The 25773-nt window shown below is 27.4% G+C and overlaps 3 protein-coding genes across 12 annotated transcripts; all 3 read right to left on the bottom strand.

The window, feature by feature from the left end:
- Nucleotides 1-2492: 2492 nt before the first annotated feature.
- LOC149893644 (uncharacterized) lies at nucleotides 2493-13369 on the bottom strand. 10 transcript variants are annotated; one of them, XM_090091814.1, is made up of 9 exons: nucleotides 12058-13369; nucleotides 10440-10561; nucleotides 7279-9443; nucleotides 6876-6888; nucleotides 6655-6773; nucleotides 6144-6247; nucleotides 4732-6011; nucleotides 3812-4536; nucleotides 2592-2662 (listed from the first exon to the last, which is right to left on the bottom strand). In XM_090091814.1, the coding sequence occupies exon 3, from the start codon at nucleotides 8827-8829 to the stop codon at nucleotides 7813-7815; it is 1017 nt and encodes a 338-aa protein (XP_089947940.1). In that variant the 5' UTR covers nucleotides 8830-9443; nucleotides 10440-10561; nucleotides 12058-13369; the 3' UTR covers nucleotides 2592-2662; nucleotides 3812-4536; nucleotides 4732-6011; nucleotides 6144-6247; nucleotides 6655-6773; nucleotides 6876-6888; nucleotides 7279-7812. The 10 variants fall into 10 exon arrangements, with proteins under 10 accessions (XP_089947935.1, XP_089947949.1, XP_089947907.1 ...); XM_090091809.1 differs by lacking the exon at nucleotides 3812-4536 and having other exon boundaries at nucleotides 2493-2662; XM_090091787.1 differs by having other exon boundaries at nucleotides 4732-6247.
- Nucleotides 11584-15234, bottom strand: LOC149893643 (uncharacterized). Its single transcript, XM_090091941.1, has 7 exons — nucleotides 15100-15234; nucleotides 14946-14984; nucleotides 14297-14446; nucleotides 13782-13844; nucleotides 13558-13623; nucleotides 13427-13471; nucleotides 11584-12305 (listed from the first exon to the last, which is right to left on the bottom strand). The coding sequence occupies exons 2-7, from the start codon at nucleotides 14973-14975 to the stop codon at nucleotides 12249-12251; spliced, it is 411 nt and encodes a 136-aa protein (XP_089948067.1). The 5' UTR covers nucleotides 14976-14984; nucleotides 15100-15234; the 3' UTR covers nucleotides 11584-12248.
- A 1313-nt stretch (nucleotides 15235-16547) lies between these two features.
- Nucleotides 16548-19849, bottom strand: LOC149893642 (uncharacterized). The gene is made up of 3 exons (XM_090091742.1): nucleotides 19564-19849; nucleotides 16692-19060; nucleotides 16548-16587 (listed from the first exon to the last, which is right to left on the bottom strand). Exons 1-2 carry the CDS (start codon nucleotides 19574-19576, stop codon nucleotides 17085-17087), a joined length of 1989 nt encoding a protein of 662 aa, XP_089947868.1. The 5' UTR covers nucleotides 19577-19849; the 3' UTR covers nucleotides 16548-16587; nucleotides 16692-17084.
- Between the last annotated feature and the right edge of the window lie 5924 nt (nucleotides 19850-25773).

Genomic DNA, 25773 nt, shown 5'->3' with positions numbered 1-25773 from the left:
AATATAAGCAAGTAACTCACTTTTAGGATCCCTAATAGAATCAAAAATCGCAAGAAAGGAAAAATATAACTATGATTATAAAATGTTAATATCTTTTAAACGTTCTTTCTTTTTATTTAAACTTTTCATTCGTTCATTTGTAAGTTTGGTTCGAGCTGTTTTATATGGAATTTCCTTCAAAAATTCTTCCAAAAACTCAAGCAATTCTTGTTTACCTATATAAAAAAAATAAATTAGAGATCTTCACTGCTAGCACAGTCAATTGAAAAAACAGTTTGTGTTCTAAAGCTTATTTTTTTCATGATGTAGTTTGAAATAATGCCTTTAAATATCTCTTATTTGTTTGTTTTATATTTTTAATTAGTTAAGCAGAAATTAAGATTATCTATAATTTATAAATATATATCTATATTTATATAAAAGTATGGTTTTAAAATATTTGTTTGTTATTTTTTATGCTCATGATTATGTTTCAGATTGTGTAAAACATAATCAAAAGCATAGTTCTTAGCGTAAAAGATTTCATAGCTTTAAAAAATGGAGATAACTTGGCATTTTGTTGTCATCAATTCAACTTTGAAATTTGTCCAGCAGTATTTTTTCATCTATTTGCATCCAAACATGATACTCTCTTTCTAAAAAATAAAATGAAAAAAATGATAATAATAATTAGAGCATATTTGTGCAAAATAAAAAAGAAATATTTTTCAAAAAAAAAGATACACATTTATATATTTGTATTTATACTCTATACCAATATCATGTTTACATGATACTTGTGTAGAGTATATATGTATAACTATTAGGAGAAGGTTTGTCATGTTAAATCTGGTTTATTTGTTATGTCTTTTTTGAAATGTTTAATATATTTTAATTTTTTCATTTATTCTGTATGATTTTTTTGTTTTTTTTATTTTAGCAAATAAAAATGTGATGAATTATACTCGATGTGTCTTGAAGTATTTCTCTTTATTTCAATCATTTGTTTTTTTTTGTTTTGTTTTGTTTGTTTAATCTTTAAAAAGCTTTAAAATGTTTTTTTTTTTCTAAGCCAATAATTGTTGGCTGCCAAATTATATAAAAACATTATCATAAATATGATAAAAATGTTTGTTTTTTTTCTAAGCCAATAATTGTTGGCTGCCAAATTATATAAAAACATTATTTATTAAAGTAAAAACAGTAAATTTAGAAACATTAGAACAGCTCTAGTTTACAGATAGTTTTATTTAAATCTCAGAAACATTTCAAAGAGTTAAACATTTCAAAGAGTTAACCATTTCAAAAAAACTAATTTAAAATTATACTTGTTACTAAATAATTAGATACCTGCCAAATCTTTTTGTGGTTCTTCCGCTTTTTGTCTCTTTTTGTTTCTTTTCACAATTTCTAAGAGAACAAATGATACAAGTTACAAAAAACCATACTTTTCAACAATACTAAATTCTGTCAGAATTTAGTATTGTTGAAAAGTATGATTTTTTGTAAAATTAAGAACAGTGTTTAAAATTTTGATTGTAGATCATTCAGTTACACTAAGGTAATTTTTGACCTTTTACATGATTCCAAAAGGTAGTTAAAATTTAAATAAGAATGCAAAACTTTTGAAACAAAGTTCTTTTATTTATTAAAAGCTGAATTAAATGAAAAAATTTTTAGCAAAAATATAAAATAAAATTTATGAGATATTATGGAAATTAAAGTAAAAACAGTAAATTTAGAAACATTAAAACAGCTCTTAAATGTTTAAATTTCTGCATAAGTTTGGAATTTTTGTACAAATTTATGCAAAAAGACTTTTTCTTATATTATTAAGAAAACTAACATAAAATACTAAAGCTATTCATATTTTATTTAAAATTTACCACAAATTTCAACAAAAACTGTAAACTACCTTTTTGGCTTTCAGCTGATGAATCTGCATAAGCTTTATCTACGTCATTTTTAGGTTCAACATCAGTTTTGTTAGATACAAGATTAATAGTTTGAGGAAACCTTGAGCTCTCACTAAGTGTCTTGGAACAACTTCCATTTTTTTAAGAAAATAAAATCAAAAAGATATAAGTTTTTAAAATATTTTTTTTTTCTAGTTTTTTTCTAAGAGCTGAGCTTAAGTGCTCTTTTTCCTACATCAAACATCTATTTGATAAATTCTCAAATTATAATAAAAAGTTAAACCTACTTGAGTCAAAATTAAGATGTCTTCCAACTTTAGTTATCTCCATCAAGGCAAGCGGTACTTGGCAGGTGCTCTCATTTATTTCTTTTGAATGGCCCATATGCTTAAAAAAAAATGCTCTATCTATTTCAGGTAAATCAAGGGCAGAAAATAATGTACTCACTCTATGTCAATTTGTAGTGGCTTTCAAGTTTTCTGTTTTTTTTAGATTTAATTTTTGAATGACACTATGAACAGCATTCCAGCCAGATGTATGTCCTTCAGAATTTCTTGTACATGCAAATAAAAACTTATTTCCTTCTGGTATATTTACCTCTCTTCTTATATCTCTATTAGCTATAATTTTTAATGCTGGAAGGGTATCTGGAGGAATAACTAGCTTTTGATCAATCTCATCTAGATCAAGCAAGCGTTGTTTGTCTATCCATGTGTTTTCAATAGCTTGCTGGTATTCATCAAGATGAAGACTGGCTGGTTCACCACCTTATATGTAAAATGCAAATATAAAATTTAAAGTTTGTTTTATATAACTACTTTTATAAAAAAAAAACAGCTTCAAAATTTTAATTTTTTCTACTTGGATTATCCTTTTATTTGTTTTTCTAATTTATATAATATTTTGTATATTTAAAAACTCATAATAATAATAATAATAATAATAATAATAATAATAATAATAATAATAATAATAATAATAATAATAATAATAATAATAAAAATAATAATAATAATAATAATAATAATAATAATAATAATAATGATAATAATAATAATAACTAGCAAAAAGCAACCCGTAATACGGGTTATGGTCGGTCTGTTAATTTATAGTGGCTGTTTTCCACAATTTAAAGTTGCGAAACCTTAACTAATACCCAGTCAGAAAAACGCCTTTAAATTGAAAAAATTAAACCATCTGTAAAATTAAAAAAAAAAGTATGCGGAGGTAAAATAATTTACCAATTACTTAAAATTGAGTAATTTACAACTGACATAGGTCATATCAGTGTAAGGCAGAACCATTTTCTTCGACATTGCTAAGTTCAAAACAATACGTTTTTAGTTACTAACACAAATCTGACCTTTTAAATATGCCCTCTTTGTTTCAATAGTTTTTAGTAAAGGACCTCCCTTCCCCATTTTTGCCTTAATGGTGGTCAGGAGAATAGAGTTATTTTTATTAAGAGTAATCAAGTTTTTGATGGAGACCATTTATCAGAATAATAAAATGTAAAACAATGATCAAGATGTGTAAGAATTTTTTCTTTTTAATATATATAAGAATTTAACATACATAAGAATTTTTTCTTTCCTCAAAAGTGTTGCAAATGCAAACTAAGCTAATTAATTAGTTAAACACCTTACAAAATTTAAGTAACTCGATATTTGACAAATGCGCAAAACTACAATATTCACCCCCCCCCCCCCCCGTTTAAAAAGATCCCCTAAGTTACGTACAACAAATTATTAAGCATAAAATAGAGAAAATTGAACTAATTGCATATATTTATATCATTTTAACTGACAAAAATTTAAAATAAAAGGTAATTAGGTTTTTATAAATCGTATAAATGTGTCAATCGTAAATCTTTAAGAGAAAAAAAAACACCACATAAAAACTGAAAATCGATTTACCTATTTATAGTAACCTATTTTGACATGGCAGTTAATATAAACATTTATCGAAAATGTATCTATAAAATCTGTTTCGACGTGCAAAAGGATTAACAATACTAATATAAAAAAAAAAAAAAAAAATCAAATTAAGATCTAAACTGCATTTTTAGCATAATGTTGTCTTGGCTTTTAGTAAATAAATAAAAGCAGTAGTTCCAATAATGAAACTACCTATTATTCATTTTTAACAATAGACACCAACGTGAAGGTAAGCCAAGCAGTCTATCAACACAAAAATCACAACAATAACACATAACAATAGAATATTTACACCCTTGATCCTAAAATCCAGCAAAAATAACATACCAAATTAATATATGAAAGGTAAAACTAGAAAACCAATTTAAAGTTAACTATATATTTATCTTTTTACTAAACATATAACTACATAAAAGTATATTTGTTTTTATGTTCAATATTAGTTATTCAATTACTTCAAATTTAGGACATTAAAACACCCTAGATTTAAAGATCAAGGTTGCATACTCTCCCATACATATTACGCTAAACATTAACAGACATTGTGTTTCCAGAATAATTAAAAAAGGCTAGACAACACAACCTAGCTCTAAAACAGTAACACTGCCTGACACTAAATGCTGCCAAGTCACACCTCTGCTATAAGTACACCGCTTGGCTAGTAAGGTTATCAATCTTGCTCAATTTAATGCCAACTCACACCACTTTGAAAACATGGAAACAACATAATTTAAACATAGATACAGCTATAAACAGATATGATTTCATATAACACAAATAAACATATTATAACACATATAAACATATTAAATGACAGGTATATTTATCAAAAACTATGAAAAAAATATTAAAATGATAAAAAAAATATAACATTATTTAACACTTTTCACCTACCATACCTTGAATAAGATGTTTATCAATTTTGAAAAACAGTTCTTAAACATGCAACATATAGTTGACCATGAGAGAAACACGGCTTTTTGAGATATACCCCAACTCAATCAAATGTTTGACCTTGACTTTTATTAATTATCATTGAATAAGCCAATTTGACAGGAAACTGACAACGTTTCAGAACAAAAGGTAAATTAGAATCTGATGGAGCCAACTGAATTCGAGGAACAAAAACCTGTTTACCACCAGAAACACCTGTCAAAACCTCTGTATCAATATAACTACTTTGAAGAGCACAAACTTTCATTTGAGTACCATAGCATAATCCAGCTTTGAGATCTAAATTTCTAAGCAGCATAATTACACAACCAATTTTCAATTTTAAACAATGAGGTGGCATACCTGATGGAGTTAAGCTGTTTAAAAACTCAACAGGAAAATTATTTCTTTCATTAAGGTCATCAGTATCAATTTGATCAGCACATAAATAAGTTTTGACATTACCCGGCAGACATTCAAGCAACTCTTCATTGATTGATAATGAATCAACATTAGTTTGTGTTAAAATCATGCGTTTAGATTAATCATTTTGATCAGCATCTCCAAAAATCTTTTCAACAATCAATTCATTTTCTCTAATAATGCACTGATTTTAATGCATCCTTTAAAAGGATCCTCCTCTTTGACAGGTATTGTTCCATTCCCAAGTCTTAGTAGCCATTGGGAAAATTCACCTTCCCCATCTTGTACTCTCATATTTTCAGTTAATGCAAACTTCTGCACCCATTGCCAATGCAAAGAACATTTTATACTACTATTTCAGCTGGTTGTGTTTATACACAATTCTACTATTTCAGTTGTTAAACATTTTCATCAAAATATTCTAGATTTAAGCCTATAAACTCAAAAATAACAGGCAGAATAATCAGTCAGCATTTTACCACTTTGATTAATAATCTTTTCAATATGATGAAGAGTAGCTTGTTCAGCTATTAGAGGTGGGACTGAGCGGTGAATGAAATCTTCCATCATAAAAGCTTTGCATGTATTCCAGAGTTGTAAAGGATTGTCAGATTCACAAAAGGTCAAAATAATTGAAAACAACTGTCTAATTTGCTTTGGCATACGTGTTAAAACCGCCTCAGAAAGAGTATTCTGCCATTCAGAGTCATTTTGCAACAAACCTTTCAAAACACATGCTTCACAAGACGTTTCAATGACAATACCATAAACAGTATGCACATCCTCCCAAGATGTTGCTCGTTTTGCTTGTAAAAGTAACAGTCTAAGAAAAAACAATTCTCCAGTTGGATTAACTTTATACATTCTTACTATCACCTTATTACCACCCCTTTATCTAACCTTCCATTTACAATGTTTATCATCAAATATAAAGTGATAAGGAATGTCTACATACGAATAGCAATATGCTCTTTCATTTTCAGTATTAACTTAAACCATGCCATTAGGTGCGTATCACGTTGAGCTGCACAATCTAAAGCCATTTGTTCTGCTCCTTCTCTAAAATACAATAATTGATTTTCAGGTAGATGTTTACCAAGTCACAGCACTTTAAAAACACTGAAACAACATAATATAAACATATGTACCAACTATAAACACAATAAATGTGTTTAAATATGTATATAAGGCTAAATATATACCTTATATACATATTTAAACACATTTTTAAAACAATTATATAACACATATTAACACATACACAAACAATAAAAAAACACTTTACATTATTATAAAAACACATTGATAAAACAACTATAAAGCACTTATTACCACATACACATACATATCAAAAAGGATATATGCAAACAATAAACGTGTGCAAACAAAAATTTTAAAAATGATGCGAGAAAATTTAAAAAGATTCAAAGTAAACAAAATATATATTTACAAACAATACTCTTTACCTTCTTTTTTTTTCATAAGAACTGTAATCCTCATAACAAAATTTAACCTTTACATGCAATAACATGTGACATGCCATGTCAGTGTTGGCACAAAAGTTTAATTTATTTTTCTAAATTTCCTAAAAAAGAACAAAAATAGTTAATAGCATCACAGAAATTTCAAAGAAGTAATAACCATTTTACGGAAATAGCATTAGTATAACTTTAAATAACATCCATACCCCTATTTTCCATCTAAAAAAAAAAATAATAAAAATAAAACTGATAAAAGAAAAACTAAAACAAAAGAAATATAAACGATTTAAAAAATAAAATCCTTTCTATTTTATCTAATAAAAATTTAAATCCTTTCTACTTTATCTAATAAAAATTTAAATCCTTTCTACTTTATCTAATAAAAATTTAAATCCTTTCTACTTTATCTAATAAAAATTTAAATCCTTTCTACTTTACCTAATAAAAATGTATATATAACTATTTTATATACTTACTTCAATTATAAGATGATCTTAGCGATGATTATTTATCTTAATATGATTCTTTATGTAATATATCTAAACTAATAATTAAACTCCAAATCTAAACTAATAATTTAATTCCAAAAGGAAAAAAGTTTCAACTCACTTAAGAGATCCTTCTCCAATGGCCGTGTGCAACGGAAAAACACGCTCTTTCAAAGCCTAGTAACTAATGACGAAACGACGTTAAACATTAAACGTTAAACATTTCTGTAGGAATTATATTATAGATATTGGCACAGTCGTGACCCTTGTATATGTATTTGTACAAATATTTAACAGCCTTAACAGACATGCAAGCTTCAACATTAATGTGAGCTTGATATTTCTTTGATAACCATGGATTGTAAGGTACCACCCAGCGGTTATCTACATTGTTACCTTTAATATTGATAACCAAACCATTATCACAACGTCTATAGCGTGGATAACCATTATGAACTGCTACTGTGTTAGTAGTAAATTCTTTAGGATAGTTTTTGCTGCACACACCATCTTTCATGCAGGGAGAATTTGGATTCAGTATGCCACATGGACCATGAATCATACAAGCTTTAAAAACGTCATAAAGGTCTCAATTAACAATCGGATCTGGAATTTCTGCAGATATTAAATTATTGATATCATGTGCTGTTTCAAGCTAATCATCATTTGCAAAGTGAAGTAAAATATGAACATGTGGCAAACCACGCTTTTGAAACTCAATAACCTGAACATGTGTTACAACTTTCCCTAATACACCGTGCTTAAAAATGTCATTGAGAAGGTTATTTAATTTGAGTTTAAATACTCGAATAACCAAGTCAGGTCTATCGTTTGCTGTCTGACCAGGATATAAATTTTCAGTTATCTCGCGCCATTTTGGGTTGCAAGTGAAAGTAATAAAAAGATCTGGTTTACCATACTTTTTAATTATAGCCATAGCATCTTCAAAGTTTTCTTTTAAAGCTCTAGGACTTCCTACATAAGTTGATGGCAAAACTACAACACGCCCTGGTCTAACATTATGATCATTTCCTAGGTTGTTTACATGTTCATGTAAGACATCATACTGCTCGCTTCTCAGTTTGTTTTGGTTATTTCTGATGAAAACATGGCGCTGGCCTTCAATTTTCACATACGCATCAACAGCATATTGCTGAAACAGTTTTTTGCCATAAAAGAGTGAAGAAAAAAATTGTCTAACTGAAAGTTTATAATTGTAATACTGAGATAATGTAACATGAATTCTAACCAATGTAGCACGTTCAGGGTTGTGAACCAATTGATTATGCCAACCAGCATCACCCCTCGGAAAAAATTGAGGATAAACCATAGGATCTAAGTTGGCAGACATACTTGATATAGTTTTAAGAGGTTGACCTCTTGGGTAAATAACAACTTCCCTGGAAGCAGGTGGTGCACCATCTTCACCAACAAATACAACTGCAACTTCATTATGTGAAGGGAGATTATAACGACGTCTATCTTGCCCTTCAAGTAAAGACATTTTTACAACTGACACTGAGCGACCTTCTAGAGCTGCTCGACGAATTTCTTCATCTTCCACTTCAGCCATGTTTTTAAATGCAAGAGCAAATGGATTCTCTTCACTAACAATAGTTTGCAATCGAAACATTAAATCATTTAAGCAAAGATCATTACCACGTTGTTGCATTCTAAAATTTACTGCTGCAAGTGGATCATAGATGTATAGTTGACAATATGTCGGCAGAACATCTTGATTTGGTCTTAGATTACCTATACGATGAAAAACTTAACCACATATTCTAAAACATGGCGGCCCATGATTCATGGGTTGAACTACATTAGCTTCAAATGAAGCAAAAGAAAGACAGGCATTATAATTTCTAATATATTTTAAAAAATTCAGATTGGCATTTCTATCTGTATAGTTTCCTTTAAATAAATCTTCTAAATCTTGTGGAAATGATGAAGGTTGCAACAAAACTACCTTTCCATTATGGCAACATAAAAAATGTGTTTCATCAAGAAATTTCTTAGCACCACAATGCTGACAAATATAATTCATTTCTCCTAAATAATTATAATCTGAAATAGTATTACTTCTTGCTATACAATGCATTCTTTCGTATCTAGCAGCATTTCTAGCATTTTGTTGATTATTAATTTCATCTCGCCTTAGCCTATTTCTTTCATTTCTGCGACGATTATTTTTAACTCGCCTAACCAAGCTCTCCTCATTTGGGTTCATTATTTGCTGCTTGTCGAGCTGCATTTCTTGCATTTTGTTGATTATTAATTTCATCTCTACGAATAAGTAAATAAATAAGAAAAATATTACATACAAAAAATGAAAATCAATGTACCTTATAGAGAAAAGCTGTTGTGATTTACCAGAGTAGTAGTTGTAAAATATTATTATTTTATGTTAGCTTTTACAAAATAATTTATGCTGGAACATCATGATTCCAAAATATTTATAGCAAAATCATGTAGTAAACAGCGCTAAAGACAAAAAATGAAATAGAGATAAAACAAATTGTATTTATGGCAAAATAACTTGTATTGGCTTTTAGTGAATGATTAAAAGCAGTGATTTTTAAAAAAAATTACCTATTTACCATTTTTAACAATAGACACCAACACGAAGATAAGCCAAATGTCTATTAACTCAAAAGATAACAAAAAAAACACCACAGCAACAACACACAACAATAGCACACACCATAAGTTAATATAATATGTATCTATAATATAACTTAAGTAAGGTAACATTCATATATAACAAAACATAAATAACAACATTACGCAAAATGTTATAATAATACATTATTATGTATTTTTAGAATAATCTTTAATAATAAAGGCTTGAAAACAGCTTGACCTAAAGCAGTAACAGTTTGACACTAAACACTATTGTGTAACCCTCTGTTAAAAGTACATCACTTGGCTGGCAAAATTGACAAACCTTGCTCTACACGTTTACTAAGTCAAAGCACTTTGAAAACACGTTTAAATAAGTATATAAGGTTAAATATATACTTTATATACATATTTAAACACATTTTTAAAACAATTATATAACACATATTAACACATACACAAACAATAAAAATACTTGACATTATTATAAAAACACATTGATAAAACAACTATAAAGCACTTATTACCACATACACACATATCAAAAAAGCATATATGCAAACAATAAACGTGTGCAAACAAAAATTTTAAAAATGATGCGAGAAAATTTAAAAAGATTCAAAGTAAACAAAATATATATTTACAAACAATACTCTTTACCTTCTTTTTTTTTTTTCATAAGAACTGTAATCCTCATAACAAAATTTAACCTTTACATACATTAACATGTAACATGCGTTGTCAGTGTTGGCACAAAATTTTAATTTATTTTTCTAAATTTTCTAAAAAAGAACAAAAATAGTTAATAGCATCACAGAAATTTCAAAGTAGTAATAACCCTTTTATGGAAATAGCATTAGTATAACTTTAAATAACATCCATACCCCTATTTTCTTTCTAAAAAATAAAATAATAAAAATAAAACTGCTAAAAGAAAAACTAAACCAAACAAAATCTAAACGATTTAAAAAATTAAAATCCTTTCTACTTTAAATCCTTTCTACTTTATCTAATAAAAATTTTAATTCTTTCTACTTTATCTGATAAAAATGTGTATATAACTATTTCATATACTTACTTCAATTATAATATGATATATAATTGATTAAGATGATTCTTTATGTAATATATCTAAACTAATAATTAAATTCCAAAAGGAAAAAAGTTTTAACTCGCTCAAAAGATCTTTCTCAAATGGCCGCTTGCATTTGAAGAACGCGCTTTTCAAAAGCCTAGTAACTAGTTCAAAGCCTAGGAACTAATGACGAAACGACGTTAAATGTTAAACATTAAGCATTTCTGTAGGAATTATATTATAGATAAGAATAATAATAATAATAATAATAATAATAATAATAATAATAATAATAATAATAATAATAATAATAATAATAATAATAATAATAATAATAATAATAATAAAAATAATAATAATAATAAATAGTAATATTAAAAATAATATTATATAAAATATATAAAGTTATAATGATATTATTAAATAAAATACATTAAAAGAAAAATAATAATAATAATTATTATTAATATAACTATTACTTTTATTATTATTATTATAAAAGTGTAAAAAAAAAAAAGATATTTATTGATACTTAGCCTTTATAGTTTTGCCATATATTTATAATAATGATCTACCATTTGATATGTTTAATCTACTAGGTTTGTTTAGTTTACCAATATAATTAATTCTTTGTACGATTTAAATCTGTTAATATTCAATTCGAAGAACAATTTTATTTCAATCAAAGAAAATCATCTCAAATACTGTCTTATGAGGATTCTTGTTTAATTTTTTTTTTTTTTAGCAGAAACTATTGATTTATTAATCATGTGTTATAATTCTTGACCTTCTTATATCATTTAAAAAGTAGGCATAGGTTTTAAAAAAAAATCTTGTATACAAATAACATAAAAAATCAAGTAAACAGATTTTAAAGCCACAAAGGTTGTGAGAACAACAAGCTTTTGTGTCAATCTCACAATTATTAGTTGAAAACCTTTATGTTTTACAAAATATCTTTTATAGTAAAAAACCACAAGATTATATTGCTCAATTAACACTATTTAAAAATACATTAACATCAGTTACAAGCTCTAATTTTTTTATTCTTAAGCTTAGATAAAATTGTATTTGTAATTATAACAAACTAAGATTATGCAAGTTATATGGAAGTAGTTCATCCTGAAATGATATGATGTTAATGGCTGATATTATTTTAGAATTTATTTAATAATATAAAAAACAATAGTTGTAATTCCATACCTCTTCTAGAATTTAGCAATGTAAGTCTTGCACACGCACAATCCCGAAGCTCAACAAAACATTCAGAGTCAAACCATTGGTAGGAATCTTTTGCTAAATCTGCCATTTTTGTAATTACAAAATTGCGAAAAGCAATCACATCTTCTTCAACTGGAAGTTCAGATGGTTTACGGGATTTTACATTTTGGTTTTTATTTAGTTGTTAAGTGGCATCTCCAAAGATAAAGTCCTCCCACATTTCTAAAACACTAACAAACTTGTCAGTTTCACTAGCATCACTGTCATTTGCTTCTGATAAATATAATGCTTTAAGAACTTTTGCAGCATGTTTTATTAAATAAAATAAATTTTGTTTTAAACCAGCTTTGATCCCTGTATCTGCCTTTTTTGTAAAAATATCTATTGCTTCTCTTAAGGCAAAGAAGTTAGAGCCCAAAAACATACTACTAGAATCTTTACTTTGTGTTGGTAAGTTTTTTTGGTGTAAAAATAAATTATAAAGATGTGCTAATTGTCTCATAGCATTTCTGACAGAGCTCCTTGCCTCCATAACTATCAAGTTTCCTCTTTTCTTTATCATAAAAAACTGAACCAATTTTAAGAATTGTTATGTCTCTTAGGCAAATCTTACCAATTTTGTCTGTTCGAAAATGTGATAAAATGTGTTTTTTAAATTCTTCACTTAATCTTGCTTCTTCAGGTAATCATAGAAGCCCCACTGGAACAGGAAGAACTTTTTGACATGAGTGTTTTTGACACGACTTCACATGATTGTGCCAGAATCGTTTTGAAATGAACACAAGGCATTGACTGCAATAACTAATTTCCTTGTATTTCTGAGCCTCTCGTTCTCTTTCATATTTTGGTTCCGCTTTTCCAGCTTCAGCTACATTGACTTCCAAAATACATTTTCTTTTAAACATTCCAAAAGCTTCATCTCTTTCTTTTTTTGATTTAATTGATAATGCAACTTCAACTTCTGGATGACTTTTGTGCATAAGTTCTTTAGGGAAGATTTTACGTGATCAATGCTTTTAAAATGCAATTGGTTTATCTTTGGAGATTTTTGCATTGGTTCATTCCCACACCACAAATTAATTTTTATATAATTAAATTTTTTTTAATATAATTTTGAAGCTATTTTGGCATTTTTAATATCGGATATCTGCAAACAAATGTGATTAAGATATTTGCTACATTAATCAAAAATAAATTAAAAAGCAATAAACTTAATTTGATTTTGATCACTTTAAACATGGAAAAGTTATGTATAATCAAATAACATTTAAAATATTAAATTAAATGACACTAAAAACATTTTGTGTATTAAAAATTGTTTTCAGCTTAACAAATAAAATAATAAATTTACCTCTAAAACTAAGTTGTAGTTAAGAGCTTCAAAATCAATGTCATCCTAAAAAAATAATTAGTATCTTTGTTTAAATCAAATCATATCATAAATGCAAAGTGGTAGTAAATTAAAGTTAACACTTCACATACCTCACTGGAATCTGATCTTGATGTGCCTTCATTTTCTAGAGTACCAATTCTTTCTTCATCACAGGTCTTTAAATTAAATATTTAAAAATTTATATCATTTATTGCACATAAAATAATTCCATTAAAGTTTGAAATGCTGAATATTTTTGTTCTCAAATGATTAATTAGTTTTAATCAATCTTCAAATATTAAAAAGCATGAATTTATTTACAAAAGCAGTATACCTGTGGAGTTTGGGATAAAGACTCTTTTTCACTTTGATGTTCTTGGGTGATTGATGAAAAAATCTATTGTAAATAAAATAAAAAGATGTTTTTTCTTTTTCTGTTTCTTTTTTGATAATTGATAAAATCACTAGCCAAAACCAATGTTGAAAAAAGTATAATAACAATTGAAAAAGAATAGAATTAATAAAATCAAAGTAGAAATCTAGTCAAATATCTTTTGAATTTTCATTATGAGTTTGAGTTTGCTTATAAATACTACATTTTAAAAATATTACTCCCTATATTTAAAATATCCTTACTTTATTAAGAATATTTTTAGGGTAAGAGTACATCAGATTAACCTTTAAGATTAAATACAAGAAGTAATATAATTAAAATAATGAATCTGTTATAAGTATGTTGCAAAAGATTTGAAGGAAGTTTTTCTTTTTTTCAAAAAAATTTTGTTTTTAAATAATAATATCATGTATGTTTGTTATATATTCATTTAGCCTTTTTTTAGAAATATTTACTTGAATATTGTCTTTTTCATCACAATCTGTAGCTGCCAATTTTGTGACTTTATTAAACTGTACATCACTTCTGACCTCTTTGTCTTTACCTAACTGTGCGCTTTTCTCAACTGGTTCTATGCCATTTTTTGGTCTTTGTAATTTTTCAATCTAAATATTTGTTTTTTTTTCAATAAAAACAAAATGATCAATTTTGTTTTTATTGAAAAAAAAACAACAAATATTTAGATTGAAAAATTACATATACAATAAACACTTTTTGATTATACTTTTTTAGTAACAGGAGTAAATATAACATGAATATAAAAAAAATTCAAAAATATCTTGTTTTTTAAAAATGACTTTGAGATAACAAGAAAATAATACTTCAAAATCAAAAATTAACTTAAGAACTAAAAAAATCAGTAAATTGTTCTCAAAAATAAATCTTTCTCACTCAAGTTATTATTAATCCTTGTGAAGAAAAAAAAAGTTTATTTTATGATAGCCCTAAAAAAATAACAGGTCTAACAATGTGAAAATGGTTTTAGAGGTAGGGTGCAGCAAACTTTATTTGTTATAAAACAATTTATTAGGGTATTTTTAAATCCTTGTGCTCACAGTTATTATCTTATTAAAAGTGCATAAAAATTTTAAAAGGTTTTTTTACCTTTGATATTCTTTTTTGCTCTGTCTTCATTTGAAATTCCTGAATTAAAAAATAGTTTTTTTTAGTAACATTTTAAGTAAATCACCAGGGAATGCAAATAATTGGCAAAATATAAAAATAAGTTGGTAAAACTTGAGAAGAAAACAAAAATTACCTCAGCATGCCACTTTAGATTATCAACTCCATAAAAGTAGAGAATTTCACCACCAACACAAATGTCTTTCAAAGCAAATAAACATAAATGAGGAACATCACAATGCAAAATCTTTTTTCATGTATGCATTTGCAAAGTATTTTGAGTCATTAACATAACGTCCTAAGTATTCATTGTATGGAGTTGCATCAATGCTAAATAAAAATTTTTCGTTTAAAAAGAATATCAATATAAATAAAGAAAACATAAAATTTAGATGAATTTTAGAATAAAAATTAGTTAAGTACCAGTATTCAGAATTTTTGTGTAAAAAGTCATTAACATAACTGCCAGCATTTGTTTCTTTGTATAACTTTTCTTTATTTTCCAGTGTGCTTTTTGCAACGAAATCCCCCCTATATTCTACTATGAGTTCTCCTTTTTTTAAGCTTTTGCATGCAAACACTCCAAAACCTATACAATTAAAACCATATTTGATATCTATTATGTAATATTTCATTCTGATATTTTTTTTACATTAGAAAGTTTGTAGAAATATATTTTCTGACAAGTTTTCTGACCTTTTGTTTGGTTAATAAATTCTCTATTTAAATAACTTGGATCTTCCTTTAATGATATATAGTGCTTTGCTGCCTCAATTGGAGAAATTCGTTTTCTCTGAAATTATAATTTTGAATCACTGAGTTTCTCCTAAAAAATTGGCTTGCTATTTACAATATAAAAACACAGGACAGTCAAAATGTTGTTTTGTTTCCCTCTGCATTTATATGAATAAAATTCTACAGCAAAAGTAAATTTTAATATAAAGTTTATTATATTTATTATAATATATATTTTAATTATTATAAATATTATAATGATAATTACTTAAGACTAAGTTATATAAATGCTTTTTGTTGTTATCATTGTTGAGTTAGTAACCTAATGGGTTTGTTACCTGACTTTTATTTACTATCTTCTCTTCATGATATGGCTGAATGCTACTTGATACCTATAATTGTATTTTTGATATAGTTTGGAAGAAAGTTGTGTGCTATTGAAGGGTTATTTTCAGAACTACTTCTTTAAAAGTGAATTACTCAAAAGTCTGTAGAAGTTCCAAGTTTTCTTGTTTACATGTTTTATTTAAAAAAATAAAACAAACCTGCAATATTGATGTATTTATGTCACTTGCTTGTATTGGTGCACCCTAATTCAATATAAGTATTTATAATGAACTGCATTAAATAACATTTGGAATATTGTACTACAGTTACTCTCACATTGCATGAAATAAATTTTCAGAAGTTTTATTTTTAGCCTTGTATAAAGGTGGGCGTGGAAGTCTATTTTTAACGAATAGGTATGTGAGGATGCATATTAAAAAAACAACTTTTGAAATAAATAAATTACAAGTTTGCAATAAAAATGTTTGTTAATGCTATAGCTAAAACATGAAAGGTCACCTACCATGACAGATGTTATTATACTTGACACTGTTTCTTTCCACTAAAAAAAATGTTTTTAATGAGCTTGTTATATATATCTTTAGTATATTTTTATATCTAAATTTCAAAGTCAAAGTGAAATTAAAGTTTTTCTTTTCTTATTACCTCAGATATGGTTGGTCTAGCCGTTGGATTGTCTTGCCATGTAGTCTCGATCAGGTAAGTAACTTTAACCACATTAATTGTATTTTCCGTATATAAACCGGTAATGTGGCTTACGTTTGGTCGTTCTCCAGATTTGATTGCATCAAGCAAAAGTATATCTTTAAACAATGGTATGACACCATGCCATGCTGTGGAAAAACTGCTAAAAAGCTCAAACGCAGCACAGTGGAGTATTTGTATGACAAAACCGCTCAAAAATATTTTATGAATTTTTTTTCGCTTTATTAGTTTAAAACACAGAGTTTTATTAAAATTAAATGTTTAATTAAAAAAATAAAATTTTTTAAAGAGTAATTTATTATTAACAAAAAGACATATTCGCTTATCAAAGCTTCATGCTGAGATCATCATATTGACTGCTTCTTTGGAAAAAGGCAACGTTTTTTTATGCCGTTTTGATCTAGAACTACTTATGTATGGGTCTGAACTCAATAGCAGCCTATTTAATACGTCTGTATTGCAGTCGATACGAGAAAACTTTCGACTAAAATTTTGTCTGTACTGCCGAAAGTGTTTGTTTCGGGCTTCAGCTGCCTCCTCGGATAACTGGCCGATAGGGAGGATTGCATGAGTTATTACTTCGGCACCATGCATCAAAACTTTATGCATGGTTGGAGACATGGGATACCAACCATACAGATTGATATACAGTTTAGCAGTTTCATGAGCAAAAGCGTCGAATTTAACAGCATCAATTTTATATCCACTTGAAATGACTTCAAGAATAACGTGTAAGCCTTTTATCAAATCCAAGTTAACACCAGTTATTTGTGAAGATAATTCCGGGTTTGAAAAAAATCTTCTTGACGTATTGCCGTCATTCGTATTTCCAAACCCTGCTTTAGGTATATCTACTTGAAGCCCTAATTCTTCTTTGAAGGATGTTTGTATTTTCTTCTTTGCTTCTTTGACAATTTTTTTTTCCTCGTCTGATCGAGCTTGCCACTTTTGTAAAGGTATTTTATAAGCTAAATGAAGAAGCAATTCAAAAAAGCGGATCCTTGCATGAAGAATCGAGAGTCCAAATGAGATGGTTTCCGTATTGATTGGCTCTTTTTTAATCAATTTATTAAAATCTTTCGATGTTTGTCCACAAATGTAGCACCTCATAGTTGATGTAGTATCAGTTGCAGCGTTGCACACTTTACCATCTACCATTGTAAAAAGCAAGGTATGCTTTATTTTTCCAATTTCATTGGGCAACCTTGTTTCCCTGAGATTCCTTATTTGGTTTTTTACGTGCTCTATCTCGTCCATTGTTATGTCTTTAGATTCACTAATGAAACGTATTCGCATGGGCCTGCAGAACCTTGGAGATGAGGTGACTGAGTTTTGCCATATAATTTTTTCCTGTTGGCCATCAATTTTAACAATCATTCTCAGAGGTACTAAAGAACTTTGAAAAATATTTGCATCACTGTCGGTGTTGTTTTGAAATTTTTGCTTAAATTTTGCTTGTTGCGATCCATCACAGCCCCATTTTGATATTAAAACCATATTTTTCTTTTCTTCAATTGAACACTTTTCTACAACCTCTGAGACATATTTATATAAGCGTAATGTAGTGTGGTCAAGTAATGCTTGTAGTTGAATTTCAGCTGTTGTTTCGGTTACTTGTATCGATTCCTTATTAGGGTAACATTCTTTTTTGGCTTGTTGTATTATTGAGTAGCAGGGGTAGACACTTTTGTTTCTACTTTGAATAAGTTCCCACTGTTTTCTGGTAAAATCGCCTTCTACAAACAGTGCCAGTGCCTCTTGAGGTGTTAATTTATTGACAGTTACTTTTTTAAAAGCAGAGTTAAATGCTTTTCGGTATTTCTTTGCTCTGGTAGGCGTGGCCGTAATTTCTTTAATAAATTTTGAAACATCAGTATTTCCTGAAGTGTGCTGGCTCATTCTGGCTGCATACGTCAACTCATCAACAGAGACCTGTTTGCGCAAATCCATAGTTTTTCGACGCTTGCTGCAATCACTTAGTTCTATAAATGATTTTGATGGTCGTCCAGGTTTCTGTCGAATGTTTATTGACCAATAAGGTAGCTCGATGTTTGATTTGAGCCATTGTTTATTGTTTTTTATAAAACTTTCTTGTTTATAACTTGCAGCTATCCATCTTTTCTTGAAATCACTCTTAAAGAATTTTAAAATTCTTGTTATGGTACTTTTTTGATCTATTGGATATTTCATGACTGTTATAAGGTGTTCTTCTAACAACGAAAACTTTTCATCAAATTTTTTACCTTTACAATCTTTCATTATTTCATACAACTCTCTTCTAGTGAACAACTTTTTGACTTCTGTCGAATCTACATGATAAATAATAAAATCAGTAAATACATAGTGGTGTGACCTTAATGAAAGACAAATAAGATATATATATATTTTTTGAGATTTTATAGTTTGATAGTCTAATATATTAGATACAATTTAAGATTTACGTAGTTTGGTTAAGTTTGTACAAAAATATTCAAAAATTAGACAACAAGAATTTATTTTATAGCTATTTCAAGACGTTTTACGAGATTGTGTATATTACGAAATGGTCTACACACTATTTTTGAAGCGTTAATATAAAAAGTGGCGGACGTTGGCGGATAATTTTACAAAAGTATCTGATTGTTTACAGCCTATAGTTATTGCTCGTAAAAAAATTATAACTCGACAAGACCATACTTGTTAACAAAAACATTATTACATTATAATTTTATATGAAAATTAAAACTCAAATAGTCCATCATAAAAACGCTTTATATTATGCACAATAACTACAGAAATTTAATGTAATTTTATTTTAAAATATAGGTCATACCTTCCTCTGCCATAATTAGCCGTTTATTTTTTCAAAACTGAACAATATTATAATAATAGCTGCAATAGCAAATGTCACAAATTTTTGAATTTTTTTTTCCCACGAAATTTCAAATAACAACGCCACGTTCTGAACAAAAATACGACAAAAGGAAAAATCGAGAAGAATTTTCTGTTACATAATCTAATGAAGCAATTATCTAGCTTGAAAATAATAAAGTTAATAAGACTTTTATGCGAACTTGATTTTTTGACTTTTGAGCGGTTTTGTCATACAAATACTCCACTGTGCGCAGTTAGTGCAAGAGCGTACATATCGGACTTTTTGTTTGGAAATTCCACCTCACAATTACACAGTTCAGGACTTGTCTAAGCAAGGGTCATTCCTTGATTGTTGGGCTTCCTCATATTACATGTAACTGTTGCTTTTATATCAACAAAGTCATCAAAGTCGCTGACTTTTAAAGTTACATTGTACTGATGCCCTGTCACTAAAATGTTTGAAAGCTTGATATCTCTATGAACTATATTGTGTTCGTGCAAATATTCAATTCCTTCTGACATTTGTAAAAGAAAATCTTATCTTTGTTGAAATAAAAAAGTTTTCTCTTCATTTAGGAGATTAATCAGCTGAGACAGATCATTGACTTCCACTTGTTCAATGTTAGTGGCGCATAATTCAAAAAACAAAGCGGTTGGCCTTACAGAATAACCTAGAAAGTTTACAACATTTTTATGTTGTAGTTTTTTTAATGTTTTTGCAATTAGCATTGTTTTTCTTTGAGAAAATTGGGTTTTAATCAACTTCACGGCCGTTTGTTTGTTTCCTAAGTTATACTTGAAGACTGAAGCTGATGTTCCTTCACCTATTTTGGAAACCAAGTTTATAGGCATATCAAATACTTCATAGTTTTTTATGCAGTCCGTTTCAGCAACATCTTTTACAAGCTGTAATATAAATCAGTAATAATAACGTTTGGAGTTTAATTATGCTAAATTTATAAATTAGTGACGTAACAACTTATGATGAGATAATAGTGAATACTGCACTGAATTTTTGAAAATATTAAAGTGATCTAAAACCTTTATTATTTTAGATTTTCTTGTCAGGTATTACCAGATTTATAATTACTCAGTTGATTATTAATCAGTTAAGTAATGATAAAAAATTGATAAGTAATGAAATTTAATAATATCTGATTCTCCAAGAAAATTTATCTATATAATAATACTATATTAAAAAGTAAATTTGCTTACCGTAAAACTCATTTTCAATAGTCCTCAGAACTTCGGAAAACAATTTAAAATTTCTAAATATAAAGTTTTAAGTTAATGTTGCTTTTGATGTGGCATGTATAATTTTATAGTAGAAAAAATATTAATATCTCTACTTCTTAATGTAAAACCATGTTAAGATTACCTAGTTATAAATGAAACCCATTTTTAAGTTATGTTTATTTTATATTTGCTATCATCTTTCAAATAACTGGAAAAGTTTTCAAAAACAAAAGTGTTTATAATAAAAAATGAACGTGGATTTCAGTTGAACATTGAAGCTTGAGCGTTAAAAAACACTTGTTGATTTTTTAAAAAATGTTTATGGATCTCATTATAATTTCTACATATGCTACTGTAATGTGCAATTTCGGAAACAGAATTTCATGGCATATAAATTGAATTTCTTATAAGTTTCAAATTTTGGAAAATTTCTTAAAGAGATGTAAAATCTTTTATTCACCTGTAATTTAACGTAGTTGACTGGATTACTTACAAAAATAAATGAAATTAACAAAAACTTTTATTTATCATTACTGTCATAAACACGTTCTCTTGGTTTATTAGTACAGTGAACAAAATTAAAATAAAGTATCATAAACAGCTAAACATCTACTTAACATGGTTACCTTTATTATTGTTCTAAGATTCTTGATATTAAGTTACAGTAATTTTGAAATACTCCTTAAAAAATCAAGAAACAATTCGCGAGGTTAGAATTATTTTGTTCTATCTCCAGTTTTAAAAGTTGGGAGAAAATGAGTTGTTAATTTTAGTTAGTGATAATAACTTTTAAAACACGCTTTATTTTACACATTTTTTTCTAAATAATTTGCTTAAACAAATTATTTAAAGCATAAGTTGTTATTTTTTTAAAAATTACAGCTAAAACTTTAAACAATTTTTACTTTTAGAAAAAATCGAAAACTTTCTCCCAACGTTTAAACTTGGAGATAGAACAAAATAATTCTAACCTCGCGAATTGTCAAACACAAAACTTTTAAAAATAAGAAATACCTTTCTATCACTTACTCGTCACACTCTTCTTCGATCACATATGCTTTATGATATCTCCTAAAGGCTATTTAAACGTTTTCAAGGAGTCAATTTCACGTTTTTTAAATGAGTATTAAAGTAAATCGGAAACATTTTGAAAAGAATGAAGTCAACTTCCAGTGATGGATAGTAACCAACTTCTAAGTTTACCAACTTATTAAGCAGATGAATTATTAAATTAACAACTTTTAAACTTCATAACAACTTTTTAACAGTAAAAGGTTACTTGAAAGGTATTAGAATCTTTGTTTGCCTTTCTTTTATTAACCCGTTCTTAATTTATTTATTTCTACTTAATTGTTCTTAAATCCAATTTCCACTTTCACTCTTAATTAGGTTAAAAATCTGATTTCACTTCCTCAAATTGTTATGCAAAATATCACGAGTTAAATTTAAGTTTTCTGGTTCGGAAACTAAGTGTTACTAACAACTGCCTCATTTTTAATATTGCAAATATTATTCCTTTGTGAGCTTTTTTAAAAGTGTTGTTAATCTTCAATAGTATCTTTGAGAAGTCATTTGATATCTCAATTTAAAACTCTTTCTTGAACTTTACTAGTTAGTTAACTGTTACTAGAATCAATAGTTTAGAAAATCTTAAAGCAAATACTAAAAGATGATAACTTACCCACAACATTTTCACTGCTCAAAAATATATAATACTGTATTCATATCTTATAGATGACTTTAAATCTGCGAAGTTCTTTACCTTTTAGTAAAATTGCGGAACAGCCATAAATTAACTCTTCTTGTCATTCATAATTATGAGGCAGACTTTTATTTCAGTTTCTGAAATAAAAGCGTTTTATATTTTTTAATTACGATCAGCCTCTCTTTTAATTGCCGTATTTCGTGTTTTCATAATGTAAAAAATATCTCTGATAGATTTCGATGTTTGTTTTTGCGCTTACAATCTACTGTTTATTACTTCACTTTGAAAATATATTTTATTCCCCTTGAATTGGAATTGATTAGGAAAGTTTCATATTATTTTTTGCATAAAAGTCAATTGAAGTCATTCCCAGCTGTCTTTAGTTCGATGCCTTCTAACTAACTAGTCAATTAGATAGCTGTGCCTACTTCAAAAACATACCTTTTTAAAAACCTTAATAATTGCATCTTTTTTAGTTCGTTGTAAATTATCTAGTCACGACTATGTAAGAACAAATAGAAAAACGCACACAATATTTCAATTGTTTAACAGTTGGTTTATACATAATCGTAACACTTTGCAACTTGTAATCTGATCATTGGTTACAGGAGTGAAATAATTTCTTTCACTGTGCGTATGTTTACGAGTGAACGCCGACTACTAGGACTCATAACTTATTTTCAAAAAACTATTCTTCTTTAAATCCTTATATATTCGTCGAATTGATTGGTCTTCGTTAATTCTACTGAAAATCGAAATAGGTGTTTTTCCATAGTTTTTAACAAGTTATTAGGTTTCATCAATAGTAACTCGTTCTTTCGAGAAATGTTTCTTATTAATCACAAGAATTACAGATGACGAATGAAATTTTTTGGTGTTTCTATCCTTGTAAAAAAACTGCTGCTAAAGTTGAACTCGGCACTGATGTTGGGTCACACTTTGAAACTATATTTTTAAACAAATGCAAATAAAAATCAAATAGCACGAGAAGTTTGGAAACCCATGGAAAATACTGAAGGTTATATTCACTGTTTTAAGTTTGGCAAATTAGCAAATTCGAGTTCACGTTGAGCACACGAACACTGCGAACAAACTATTTTTGCAAAGATTTTTAGTTCATTACAAAAGCTGTAAAAAGCTTCATTTTAGTAATTAAATTTATCTGTAATTTAATTTTTTAACATGAACTAGAAATATAAAAGTTCTTGGAAATTTTTCCATTTTGTATTTTTAGTTTTAAAAAATATTGAAGGTATTGATATTCTATAGAAGGTATTGATATTTTATTGCAGGAGCGCGACACGAAAAGGCACAGTTGCTTATACAGAAGCAAATAAAATCCTGGAATTGATTGTTAGCTTTTTCTATACATAAGTAAAAACTTCCGTAAGAGGAAATTAGCTTCCCGTAAAAATAAAAATTTAATAAATCTCTATGTGCGGAAGCCGCTGTAATCAATTCTGACGGAATATTGATAAAAATTTAGCATAGTTAATATATATATAAATAATATATGTTAATATATATATAATAAGTTAATATATATATATAATATATATATATATAAAAGTTAATATATATATAATAATATATATATGTATAAAAGCATTCATTTAAACTTTTACGGCTACAAACAAAACAAAACTTAATTTTTTTTGTTGTGAGAAGTAAAACTTAAATATAAAAAACTCATTTATCATAAAAAAGCGATGTTTCTGGGTTTGTTCATTTGAACGCGCAATTTATATAAATCTATTTAAGAACTAGAGAGAGAGAGAGAGAGAGAGAGAGAGAGAGAGAGAGAGAGAGAGAGAGAGGGGGAGTTAAAGTTGTTATGTTCAACTGAACGCCTTGTTTTTACATTTGATATTACATTCATATCCACAGCATAATTTCAAGCTTGAAATTCTGCTTTACTTTCTAAATTTTTCTTGATAAAAATAAAATGATAGCTTTATTGTTTTTTCTTTACTAGAATAGATTTTTTTTACAATGCAGCTGCTACTAGATTATAATTCAAATCTATTCAAAATGTATTCTAACTAAAAAACTGAAATACTATCCCTTATGAAATAGTTTCTGAAAATAAGTTTTCCATGTTCCACTAAATTGTCTAAAACGCTTTCTTTCTCTTGAATATTTTTTACCGAGGTATAATTCCAATATATATTCAGTAACATTTATGTATTGAATACTAAGTGCAACAGTGGCGCCTTAAATATTGCAAATTTTTGAAACTGGTTTGATAACATCTTCATGATTAAGTTTAAAATTATTTTTTCGCATTAAAGAATATTTTTGTGTAATTCCCGTCACTTGCTTTTGAAAGTTATAAATGTCTTATTGGAAATTATAGATTTTTTAACTTGTATTATAAAAAAAGTTTTTGTTTAAAATTTGTCGGGATTTTGTTTCGTTATAGAATTTCTACATTTGGAGTCTAAAAACACTTTCTGCACATATTTGTACCAATTTAAATTAAATAATATTTACAAACGGATATTATTTATAAAAAAAGACGCCATTTATAACTTGACATTCTCTATATAGTTTACCGAAATCACACTATTTTTTGTATATAATAATAAATTAACGAAATTGCCTTTTCTTTGTCATCTGTAATTGCATTACTGAAATTCAGTATCATCTGTATTTGCATCATTGTACATCAGTGCCCAGATTACTACTAAAAAAATAAACTATACTCTTCTAAAAAAATACAGATTAATAATAAAAATTGGAACAAAGTTATCTTATTGGAACAAATTATTACAAAAGTGTTTCAATAAAACTTCAAAAGATAATTTCATTCTTATGAAGTTTTTTTGTTGAAATCTCATTATGATTAAGTTTCCTTCCTTTACAATAACAACGATATTTTTTTTATTGCATATGTTTTGAAGTAGCTAGCTACTTTAGAGTGGAATTTTGTAAAATATTTCGCAGTTTGAAAATTTTTAGAACACCTTTAAAAAATAGAACAGTTAAATAAATCCCATCAACATTATAAATATAATTAATCGTAAAAAATTTTTAAAATGAAATTAAGCACATTGTTTAAATATAACTAGTAAGTCTGAATACATTTCGGATCCACCATTTATCTAATGAGATTAGCCTTAGTTCTGATTCAGTTTTCCACATAAAACCTAGCATATAAAAATGTCTTTGTTTTCGATGAGTTTTTCATGTAGTTTTGTTTCGTTTGTTAATACGCGTGATTCTTTA

Source organism: Hydra viridissima, unplaced genomic scaffold, assembly GCF_058129835.1.
Source record: "Hydra viridissima isolate aposymbiotic clone 2 unplaced genomic scaffold, HvirCarnegie_v1 scaffold_1, whole genome shotgun sequence".
Lineage (NCBI taxonomy): Eukaryota > Metazoa > Cnidaria > Hydrozoa > Anthoathecata > Hydridae > Hydra > Hydra viridissima.
This window is presented reverse-complemented; position numbering and strand designations above follow the sequence as displayed.